The sequence below is a fragment of the Leptodactylus fuscus genome, chromosome 1 (assembly GCF_031893055.1).
Source record: "Leptodactylus fuscus isolate aLepFus1 chromosome 1, aLepFus1.hap2, whole genome shotgun sequence".
Lineage (NCBI taxonomy): Eukaryota > Metazoa > Chordata > Amphibia > Anura > Leptodactylidae > Leptodactylus > Leptodactylus fuscus.
The window spans coordinates 252,958,584-252,971,347 of NC_134265.1; the positions used below are offsets into that span (position 1 = coordinate 252,958,584).

Genomic DNA, 12,764 nt, shown 5'->3' on the forward strand with positions numbered 1-12,764 from the left:
ACCTAATAAAGTGGCCGGTGAGTGTAAATAATAGTAATAATAATGAAAAAGTGAAGCAGCTGGCTCATATAACCATATTTTATTCACAAAAGAACACAAAAGAGAAACTGAAAGAGATTTTTCTATTTCAATAGAAAAAAAATTGCTTAATTAAGAAATTGATTTTAGCAACTCTTCTTAAAAAGTTGATATGGCTTCATGGCTTGTGACACTTGACTCTATGCGTCATGATGCCATTGGACACTGAGGACCAATCACAGGCCTCAGCAGTTCTTGACGTCTGTTAGAAGAACCGAAGACTGTAGCCCAGGAAAGGTAAGTAACAGTGTTTTTCAGGAATATGGTTCAGGAATCCTACTAATATTATAAGAAAGTTTGTGTGTTTGGATGTTTGCATGTTTGTGAGTTTGGATGTTTGTTCCTCAATCACACTAAAACGCCTTGACGGATTTGCGTTAAATTTTCCACAAACATAGTTTTCGCTTGGGATTGAAACATAGGCTACTTTTGGTGCCACTAAACAACATGGCTTCCTAGCAGGAGACTCACAAAAGCAGGACTCCTAGCCCCAGCTATAGACTCACACACACTACCTCGCATTTCCTGCCACAAACTGCATGCACACTCCTTACTGTCGCCTCACGGGTAGCCCTCACTCTACTCACTCACATTTACATATAGATTTCCACTACACACGGAGGCCTGTTGCTCCTGCCTGCAATCAAAATGGACTGGGATTGCAGGCATTAACACTTGACCCCCCTCCCCCTCAAACACCCCTTCCCCGTACCTTCAATGTTGCAGACCAGCTCCTGCCTGCTGACCTCACAGGAGCCGCTGCCAGCCGGGAGCAGACTGAAAGCTCCCACGCCTGTGTTTACAATACTACTATCGTGGCTGGGCTATGGACAGCCGCGATAGTAAGGCACACAATCTCTCATTGACGGCAATACACTTGGACTATCATTTCAATAAAAGCTCATCTAACCAATACACATTCCCCAGAATGCTATACCTACCGTTAATCTGGCCCCGCCATATTGTGTTTGCAAAAAAGAACCCTTAGGGAGCCTTCACACGGCGTAAACGCGCATGTATTTTGCCAAAATACACATGTAAAAATATACGTGTCATAATAAGACTCCCATTCACTTCAATGATATTTTTTTACACTCCTGTAAAATGTCATTGAAGTCAATAGCAATCTTATTTTTACACGTGTATTTTGCACAAATACGCGTTCACTCCGTGTCAAGGCTCCCATACACTCAGTTCACACCACCGTCTGCTCTCCGTTCTTGCGGTTCCATCTTCTGTTGTCACACAGTTCGCCCCTAAGCGCGGCTGACGCTGGGTTCACACTACCGTTCAGCACTCCATATTAGGTTTCCATCTTCTGCATGCAGAAGCCGGAAACCTGTCAGACCGGGTCCGGACATGAACGACGGAGAGCATAAAACGCTCACCGCCGCAGAACCCTTTTTTTTTTTAAAAAAAAATCAGACACAGAATACTGCATGTACGACTCTGTGTCTGGTTTTAAAAAAAAAAAAAAAGGTTTTGCAGCGGAGAGCATAAAAAAGGTACAGTATGTACATGTCTACTTTACCATATACCAGCTGAAAGTAAAAAAAATAAAAAGCCTCCAAAAATAACAACAAATTGTCTGTATTACTACATACACACTTTTACAGTTTCACACGTCTGTGTCCGCCCAATTCTCAAATCACCGCAGACGAAGTCGCGGGTAAAAGCTAGTACTTCCATAAATCACGGTCTATGAACACTGTGTGATGTGTAATCTACAAATGCAAGTTAAAGCTGTATCATGCTACTAGAAGGCACACACCAACACAATCCAGAAACGCTGCTGTCTTCACAAAACCTTATTTAAATGTTAAAAATTAGAATTTGTTTATGGTAACTGTGGATGCTGAGTCTTGTAAGCTTAAAGATGACAGGGACTATCCACCTTGTTATCAGTGCACAGTTAAAATCCTGCATCTCTGTAGGTATAAGGTTAATCCTTTCAGGACCAAGCGTCATTGATGCCTTAATGCTCAGGCCATATATAGAACTTTTGTATGCATTGCTTTACTCAGTAATATCTTTTTAATGGCATTGCATAACAACTATTTGCCTTTTTTTTTCAGGACACATAAGGCTTGAAATAACTAGCCTTATTTGTTAAATAAGTTGAATATTTTTTTTTTCTAGAAGTAGAAGAATGGTATTTTTTAAAAAAAAAAACTGTAAATTTTGCTTCCTTTAATTGTTTTTATATACAGTATATACTATTGCACCTAAATATATTAAAATTTGCTTTTCTAGTTTTTCTGATCACAGGGGCTACACATTTATGTAGTTTTTTTTTTTTTTTTTAAGAGGTTTTAGTATGGCTTATTTTCTGGACCCCTAGTCCATGTGTAAATTACCCAGTAGTTTAGTATAGTAGAGGACTGTAGACTGCTTGTGTTATCTCTAGCTAGGTTCCCTGCTGAGACTGAGCAAACATCCAAGAAGTAGGTGATGGGAAGGGGTGGAAGAAGAGCGAGTTCTTCTAGTACAAATGTGAATGGAAAGTCTCTTTCATTTTAAAGATCACTATAAAGGGTTATGTTTTGTAGTGTAAAGTGATTATAAAAGTCCTAAAAGCTTCTCTTATCACAGCGTAACTCCCAGACAGTAACTTCAGGGCCATCACCAGATTACAACTTCAGCCCATTTGTTGTAATCTGGTGATGGCCCTGCTTGAAACATCAATAGTAGCGCACAACTAAGGGTCCCCTACACACCTACTCTCAAACGGAGCTCTAGATGGATCTCAGAGGTTCAGCAAACATACGCTAGAGAGTGGGTGCCAACCTCTTGCTATGACAGTCGATTTCAAAAAGAGGCTTATACATGAAAATCACCCTCCCTTCGAATAGTCTATTCAGATAATTCTAGTCTCACTTAGTTTCAAGAGAGACTAAGTAATTAGCCTCTCTTCGGAGTATGTATCTAGGTGAAATCTGTCTCTGTCCCATGTAACTAGATGTAAGAGACAGATTACATGTATATACATGAGACAGATTACATCTATATACATGAGACAGATTACATCTACATACTCCGAAGAGAGGCTAATTACTTAGAGTCTCTCTTGAAACTAAGTGAGACTAAGTGAGCCATCACCAGATTACAACAAATGGGCTATATCTAGTATCACTCTACTCTTTAGAGCGGCAAGTATTGCCGCACTGTATTGAGCGCTATTTAAATGGTTAATACTAGAGATGAGCGAACACTAAAGTGTCCGAGGTTCGCAATCCGATTCGAACAGCCGCACACTGTTCGACTGTTTGAACGGATTTCGAACCCCATTATAGTCTATGGGGGGAAATGCTCATTTCAGGGGTAGGCAACATTCGATAAAATCGTACTTACCAAGTCCACGAGTGACGGTCGGACTTGATTCTGCTTGAAGTCTTCTCCCGGCGCAGGATCCCAGCGTCCTCTTCCGGGTGGAATTTACTCTGTCTAGGCATCCGGCCTAGGCAGAGCAGACTGCGCATGCGCGCGCCGGATGCCTAGGCAGAGTGAATTCCACCCGGAAGAAGACGCGGGGACGCAGCGCGGAGAAGACTTCGGAAAGGTAAGAGAAGAACCAGCGTTGATTGGCAGAATGTATAGTATTCTGCCAATTAATGCTGGTTCTGCATCGAACCTTAAACTTCGAACAGCTAGTAGTGTTCGATTGAGTACGAGTATTTTGAATACCGTAGCATTCGATCGAACACCTACTCGATCGAACACTACTCGCTCATCTCTAGTTAATACCCCACGTGTGTAAATATAAATATCAAAGGGGAAATTACCAAGATCTCCAGTGCTATGGTATCTAGAGGCATGTAGGATTAAGCTTTACTTTATTTTCTACACTCCGTACCCTGTTTATACACATCAGATCCTGCAGTGATTTGGCTGCATAAAATGTAATTAGGGATCAGGGTGTTTGGTTTGAGTTAATACTAGTTGGAGCACCAACATTGAATATGCTCCCTGGATATTGAGTATCACTGTATTACAGGGTGTATATAGAGAGGGACTTATCTCCCTGAGTTAGGCAGTGTAGACATATATTTTTCTATCTTTTGTTTATACAATTATATCCGAGATTTTCTATTTTTAATGAATACTAATAAAATAAAGTTTTAATTACGCTAATTTCTTCAGTGGTTGGTTGTACGTAATGTCAATTCCCTAGGTTATACGTGAGAGTTCAAAATCATTGCATTCTTGTTTTCTTTACATTTTACACAGCATCCCAACTTTATTGGAATTGGGCTTGTATCAAGCCAGCCTTATTGAGTCTGCATACACAGATTGGATCTTTTCACTGGTAGGTCAATAAGGCCGGAATCACACTAGTGTCTGAGTCTTTGCTGCAGAATCTGCCTAAAATTGTTAGAGAGAAAAAAAAAAAAGTCTTGCAAAGAAGGTCTTTTTTTTTTTTTTTTTTTATAGCCTAAGGAGGTCTGTGGGTTTCCGTGTGTAACCGCTTTTTAAGCATACAGGGTCCCCATGCGGACAGAAACTTAAATGTTAGTGTGAACCTAGCATAAATATAGCAAGCACTGTTTTTTATTCTATGAATTTCGTCTACATCTATCTGCTCATGACAGATTACACTGTTAAGCTATTAAAGCCATACAGCGTCTTACGTCACATGTTGATGACCCTTGAGAGGATTACTTAGAGTTAGTGACTGCTGTGATTATTTGTATATGGCTAGTTAATGTAATTCATCGTCTGACAGTAATTAGCTAATTAAAGTATTCTTTCAAACTTCTAACTACAACCGTGCTCAGATGAAATACCAACACTAGCCAAATTAATCCTATTATAAACGACACTTATTTTTCTTTAAAACCACCAATAATCCATGTGATGTATTTTATCTAAGGTTTCTCTGTGTTATGTTTATTTCTGTCCTGTCAACAATTCTTCTGCAAATGAATATCTATCATGGACTATGGATTGTGCCACTGTGTTTGACATACCTAGCTATTGTATCCACCGATCATAGCTCTTTCTCTTCGCCTCCCAGAAGAATCCTGTATTTATCTATATAATCAAAAAACGCCACATTAAAAAAAAAAAAAAAAAAAAAACAATAAAAAAAAAATCTTATTGTTTGAGAATTTCAGCTCATTCCTTGGCACCATGCAAGCACTTAAAAATGTGAAAACATTTTGATTTGTTACTTAACTCTAACTTTACAGTTCTTGGCATGTTTGATTTCTGTGTGCCTGAACAACTACAGTTAGAATAGTAGCAGATAACACGCACACTTTGTATGTCTCACTCACAATAAATGTCAGAGTATTTAGGTTACAATATGTTGACTTTGTAATAAAGTCACTAAAGTTGCTTAAAGGGAATCTGTTGCCATGAAAATTCAGTCTAAACTGCAGGCAATATGCTCCTCTCCATGACTGTGCATACAGATAGTTGTCAATTAGTATTAGGATCACCCACTGACCTCAATAACTCAGAAACGAATTGATAGATGACAAGTTAGTCTGAAATTTTATCAATTTGCTCAGCTGCTCTTATTCTATAACATAATGCTTACAAATTACACAGAATCTTCATTGTGACATTTTCCCTTTCAAATCTAAAAAAGTGAGCCATTTTTTGTATTTGTGTTCTATTTCATAATTCCCATAATAAGAGCCATATTTTTTTTTTTTTTTTTTTTTTAGGTCCGCAGAGTCACATGATGGCTTATTGTTTGTGGGAAACATTGTACTTTGTAATGGCACCATTCTATATCCTAAACAATGTACTGGGAAGCTGGACAAAAATACAGAGTAAAGTGGAATAGGGAAAAAAAGTAAACAAAAGCAAAACACAATTGCACCAATTTCATATGGGTTTAATTTTTACGACATTAATTGTATGTTAAAATGTACATGTTACCTGTATTCTGTTGTCAGTACAATCACGGTGATATCAAAATTTGTAGAGTATTTGTAATTTTTTTTATATCTCTTTTTTTAAAAAAGGAACCTTTGCAAAGTAGAAAATCTTCTGACACATGTAACTTTTTCATATTTAGAGTTATACTGTAGATCTGGGTATTGTGTCCTTTTAAGCTGGATAAGACTACTTTTTTATTGATACCATTAAGAGGAGGTCTGATGGTTTGATCACTCCTTATTCAATTCTTCTGGGAAGTAAAGTGTTTATGCAAAATCGCCATTTAGCTATTTTGATTCTTTTTCCTGCTACACTATTCACCATACGGTATATATTTTAATGGTTCAGGCATTTATAAGCACAAGGATACCTAAAGGGTTCAGGTTTACTTTTGTTTCTTTAATTTTTATATATGATCTAGAGAAAGGGTGGAGATTTGAACTTTTGTGTTTTATTTCCGCTTCTTTTACTGTCATATTCAGACCTCCCTACGGACCTTTAACCCTAGGGGGTCTGATCACTCTTACTATTCACTGCAATATTAATTAGAGATGAGCGAGTACTGTTCGGATCAACCAATCCGAACAGCACGCTCCATAGAAATGAATGGATGCACCTGGTACTTCCGCTTTGACGGCGGCCGGCCGCTTAACCCCCCGCGTGCCGGCTACGTCCATTCATTTCTATGCGAGCGTGCTGTTCAGATCGGCTGATCCGAACAGTACTCGCTCATCTCTAATATTAATGTATTGCAGCAAATAGTATAAAACATTCATTTGTATTACATGCTGCTTTTTGCAGCTACATGGAATCTACCGTATATACACAAGTATAAGCCGACCCGAATATAAGCAGAGGCCGCTAATTTTACCACAAAAAACTGGGAAAACTTATTGACTCGAGTATAAGCTGAGGGGGGGGGGGGGAATGCAGCAGCTACTGGAAAATTTAAAAAAATTAAAATGGTCAGAGTTTTTGGGTGCTGGGAAAGGAAAGGGGGTGTTTTGGTCGTCTGTCTGCCCCTTCCCAGCTTGAGGGCTGGATTTTTTTCCCCCACTTGGAGTTCAGCCTGGCTGAATATAGGGAATCTGCAGTGCTCCTATTAACCCCTTCCTGATGGAACAGAAGCACTGCAGATACCCTATATTCAGTAGACCGGGCACTTTCAGACACAGGGATACCTAATGTGTATGTGTTTCAGTCATTTTCTACTTTTATATGTATTCTAGGGAAAGGAGGGATTTTATTTATTTTATTTTTGTTGTTATATTTCTTTAAAGCTTCTTCTTTTTTTGCTTGACTCGAGTATAAGCCGAGGTGGGCTTTTTCAGCTCAAAAACTGTGCTGAAAAACTTGGCTTATATTTGAGTATATACGGTAATCTGCTCCTATGATATCATTTAGTCACAGATAAACTGAAGTGGCTTTAAAGAACATGTTGATACTATACAATTGCTGCTCATGACCAAGCTGTATAATGGTTACTATACACATTCACCATAACAGGTTATTTCTATGCTCAACTAGATTGCTTCCGTCACTTACCTTTAACCTGTACAACCACTCCTTTGTAGCCAGAAATATGACCATCTTTGCTTGGTGTTATGTTACAAGCACCCGGAGCCTGCATGCAATGCAGTTAAAGCCCATAAAACCTTTACAGACATCACTACTATTAAACTCATTATTGAACAGTTATACTTTTATAAAACTTTCATATGGAAAAGTGCTCATCAACCCTCTGACGGATTGGTTTAAGCAAATTCTTCAACTCCAAGGAATGTCGGAAATGATAGCAGATTCCAATGCTCTGTATGAGATATATACCACTGTACTGGAAAATGGATAGTCGTCTTCTTCCACATAAGTCATACCTATGAGTTGGTACTGCATAGTCAAAGACAAATGGATACAGTTTTCTCTAAATTCCCTTATTTTCTGGATTACTTTTACATCAATGATTTTTCTATATCCTGGCCACCCATCCCCCATCATAAAGAAGGGAGTAACCTCACCAGTCCAGGCACTCTCAATGCTAGGTGGAAAGCAAGGAAGAAAGTCCTAGACAACAGCTGTAAACACTAGGGAGAAATAATCTCTTAGTGGGTGACTGAAGGAAATGTGGCTAGGTCATCAGTATGGACAAGCCCTTTAACATAAAGCTACTCATTAGAATTGTAACTGGAATACCCCTTTAAGAGTGGCCTACTTAACTGGTCGATTGTGGTTATGTGTGAGAGTGTCATGTCTATCAAGTCAGAATAAACTAACAGGACATTTGAAAATGGGTTTTCTATACCAGACAGCCCCTAGTAACATAACAAATGATGATTTATGAGAGAAAGACCAGGAAGCAAACAGCTACTTAAGTTCATGCACATTTTATTGAGTAGTAATATAAAATGCTTTTTTGTCATTGTTACACGTGCATGCTTCGATTGCCAACATTTCAGAAGTCAAATTACAAAGGCAAGGCTTTAGGCTGTAGTGAATTACTTGGGCACTTAAACAATTGTTAGAAAATATCAATGGACTTATCTTATTCAATCTGATTTTTAGGTTCCCATAAGAGTTCGTAACTCATAACTCATATTATAAAGGGGGGAATAAGTGAAAAGAATTACACATTTGTGGCACATGACAAAACGTAACAGAATGACCAAACTATTATGACACTAACAGTTATCATGCACTTAAAGAGTTCCACATGTAACCACAAACTTATTTTAAATTTCACAAGTTTTGCTAAACATGCTATCCATATATATGTGTGCACTGACAAGCGTATGTTATAAAACATTAAGAATATTCTTTTCTCCTCTTTAGATTTTTTCAAAGCTTTTTCTTTTTGTTTGATTACAAAATTTCAAAGGCATTAAGCGTTTTAAGAGAATATAAAGTATGCCAGTATACATACATTTCCAGTATAAGTCCAACCACTAAGCGCATTACAGTCCCATACAGGCCTATACAGCCGTTTTGTCTTAAAAAACATGCATAGGCGGATTTTTACAGAATATAGATGCTTTTCACTGCACTTAATATGGTGTCTTGTTCACTATACTTAAAAATGCACCACTCATAAATATTAAAATTCAGCAAGCCACAACCAATACTTTATTTACCAAAAAACCTTAGATAGAACAGCAAAAAATAGAATGGATATCATTATTCCAGTTTTGCTTTTAAAAGAAAAAAAAATAAAGAAAAATAATAATAATAATTATAATAATAATAATAAGAAAAAAAAAAAAAGATACTTACTGCCAAAGGTAAGTAAGCTATGTGTTCTATAGTAAGAAGGGCATTCAAGCACAATAATGTAACCTGAGGTAAGCATAATCTGTACAAAATTAAACTTTCCTTTTTGGCATCTTTTACAATTTTCAACATTCTTACATTTTTTTAAAAATTTTTTGGATTTTTTTTTTATTTTGCCATTTGTCCTCCATTGCCGAGGCAATAAACCAAAATCTGTGTCCCAGCACCGGTGGCATTAAGACTACCCATAAAAATGGTGTGTGAAACCCATACACTGTTGGAGGTGCTTGCAACTGATTGAACAGTGATGCAGAGCAGACACCTCCTACGGAGAGAAGGTGAGGAAAGAGCCAATCTAAGAAGAGTAACAAAACATGATCAATAAATAGTCCTTATTCTTGTTTGCACTTTATGTTAAAAATGTTGTAATGTCTAGTTGTAGTTTAGAGTTGCAAATGTAAACGTACAATATAGTTAGTAAGAAATTAGACAAATATGTACTGTATGTTCAGTAACTAAAAGAAGGCCTTTCTGTAATATAACTACAGGTTCCCAATATCATTGGAAAATATGTTCTATATAGGTAAGCAATATCTGTGTGTATGTTTTCTACAAGCATTTATAGGCATATCCAGATGAGGCTTGTGCCTCCAATAGAATAGATCTTTAGATGACACTGTAAACTGAATTCAACACCAATCCCAAGAGTAAGTAGCATTTACCCAAATCAAGATCACCCATCTGCTGATGAGCGGCAATCCCATCATGCTGTGCAGCTACAAAAAATATATTAATAGACAGGAAGTGGTCACTGGATATTGCTGCTGTTACTGCCATTGCTGTCAGTGCCATTGGTCTCTGTAGAAATTGCCTTGTTGATAGAGTTAAGATTGGCATCTGAAGGCATTGCATCTCGACGTGGTGGCATCCTTTCGTTAATGCGATCCAAGCCTTTGGCCTCCTCAAAGCTAGTGATCTTATGCTGCGGTGAGAATCCTTTGATTGCTGGATAGAAAATGTGAAAAAAAAATGCAAAAAAAGAAAGAAATGTAACAACAGTCAAGAATTAATCTTGTAATAAAGTTCTAGCAAATGAGAAATTTAGTAAATGTGATATGGAGTGGGAAAGAGAAAAAATTTGGATTGAAAACTGAAACAAACATAACGCCACAAACAAAATAAGATGAAATTTTACTATCCAGTTGAGTTCAACTCAGAAGTTTTTCACCTCATGCAATTTAGAAAGACTTCATACTAGATTTGCTGATTTAAAATAATAACAAAATATCCCCTAAACAATGCGGTAAGAAAATGAACTGTATATTTATCGGTTTAAGTGAAAAATAAAAATTTCTAAACTTTTTGATAAAAAAAAAAAAAGTTGCCCATACTACCTTACAGATGACGTACATGTAGCAACAAGATAAAAAGAATACCCATAGCCCGGTGGTATTTATTAGAACCTCATTCATCTTTAGACGCTAAAACAGTGTAACAGTTAATTAACATCACAATAATATCAATGCATGCCATGGAAAATATTCTAGGAAATTTTTGTGTAAAACAAATCTAAAAACAAAAATTCCAAATCCAAGAAAGAAATGGAAATATAAGTGCAATAAACTTGTGGTAGAGTTGAACTATATCTAAAAAAAAGGAATAAAGGTGAGTTAATAATTTTAACAAGCCACAGACTGTTACATACTGGCAAATATTCTTAGTATAAATCTACGTTGTCACCTTAAAGAACCAATTAATATGAGATCTAGAAAAGTGAATTTGAATAATAAAGTCTAAAAAAACACACCAAACTGCTATTGTATTCTAGCACTACTGTCAATGAAATCTGACAATGGTATAAATGGGTAAATGAGGCATTCGTAACAAACAAATACAATCACCTTAGGACATGTGGTAGAAAAGTAGGCTATAATAGCACTCCTTGTAACAAATTACAATGCTGTATTGTCAGCACACACACAATCCAAAAAACGTCCTACACTTAAGTTTACCATTGTTCTAGGTCGCCTGCATCTCTAATTTATTATTGTATATTTATAATCCTTATAAAATATATTTTCGCATTATTTCATCAATTAAACGTGGAACATTTTTTCGGTACGAAGGCTATAATCCATACACTATGTAACCTATCAGAGTCTTGCTTAATATCCAGAATTTTAACATTAGGTGTTGCCTTTCCAAAATATAAGCTCATATGCAGTCAGACTGATTACTATAAGGCAATATTAATCTATATAAAGATTACTATTTGAGATGAACTCCCATGGACAATTTACCAAACAACCTATGTGTATTTACAAAAATAAAATAAAATAATAAAAGAAAGCAAATGAATAACAAAATGGATGAATGATCCCATTGTTTTATACATCTTATGTTATTGTGAAAGCACACATCAATTAGATCAGGTTAGAAAGCATGGAAGGGAAAGAATGGAGGAAAAGCAAAGGCCATATCAAAGCTCCTTAGACTACCTTTCACTTTCTTAAATATTGTATGGCTATATACGTGTAAAGCAAATGAAGACCAACGTAGGTTTAGTTAGTATTTAACTTCAGTAAAAAAAAAAAATTGTTCCGTTGCTGGAAATAATGACTCAAAAATTTAGGTTTAAATATTTTCAAAACATTTAAAAATAGAAAATTTGTAGTTGGTCATGCATTTGAAAATCCCAAATTTGAGATTTCAGAGAGGAGTAGACTGGGCTGTGAATCTATAGATTTATAAGAGCAGACGCCTCACTGGCTGACAATGTGCTCCGCTAGGTTTGCTGATCAGACACGGGGACCAATTGACTATACGGCTGTAATGTACACACAATGGAACGTGACTACTATGGAAAGCAATTCTAGAAATAATCTCAGCTCTATTAAGTTTATCCAAACACTCCCAAAATTTAAATGATGGACTCTTAAGATATTTTACTTTGTATTAGAATTTTATATTATAATACTTTGGAGTAATTATCAGATTTAGATCTGAATCGATTCTATCCTCAACATTATACATACAACCATTGTTTTATTTCAACTTTAAGAAAGCTAGGTTGGATTTTCCATTATAAAAAAGTCTGGTAGTTAAAATTACAAAATCAGGTTCAGTTTTAATTTTAATTTAAGTTGGTCAATACTGAGTTCTACATCCTTATATGATATATTTATCTTACAAAGACATTTCCATGTATAGGGCTGTGTAATAACTCACAAAACTGTATGTGTTACTAATAAAGACAGACATGAAGAAGCATAAATGATGGAAAGGTTTTGACAAGTTATATGTTTTCCCTATAATACTGACTTACTGCCGTTTAGTAAATGAGACCCAGTAAGTGTTAGCAGTTTTGCACCAATATTATACTACTCACAACACAGAATCACGTAAATCACACAAAACAGCCAAACTGGGCAACACAATGCACACTGCAAATTAGATTTTGCTGATAGGAATAGACAATTCCAACATAAATAACAGCTCACAGTGCTGCTATTTAGAAAACAGTTGTATTTTCTCTT

The 12,764-nt window shown here is 36.4% G+C and overlaps 1 protein-coding gene across 5 annotated transcripts in view; it reads right to left on the minus strand.

The window, feature by feature from the left end:
* Nucleotides 1-8,332: 8,332 nt before the first annotated feature.
* PPP3CA (protein phosphatase 3 catalytic subunit alpha) overlaps nucleotides 8,333-12,764 on the minus strand; it is a 166,057-nt gene continuing 161,625 nt past the window's right edge. For all 5 annotated transcript variants that reach the window (XM_075285715.1, XM_075285708.1, XM_075285732.1 and 2 more), the window contains one exon: nucleotides 8,333-10,233. In XM_075285715.1, the coding sequence (XP_075141816.1) occupies nucleotides 10,037-10,233 (197 nt within the window). In that variant the 3' untranslated portion in view covers nucleotides 8,333-10,036. The remainder of the gene's footprint in view (nucleotides 10,234-12,764) is intronic.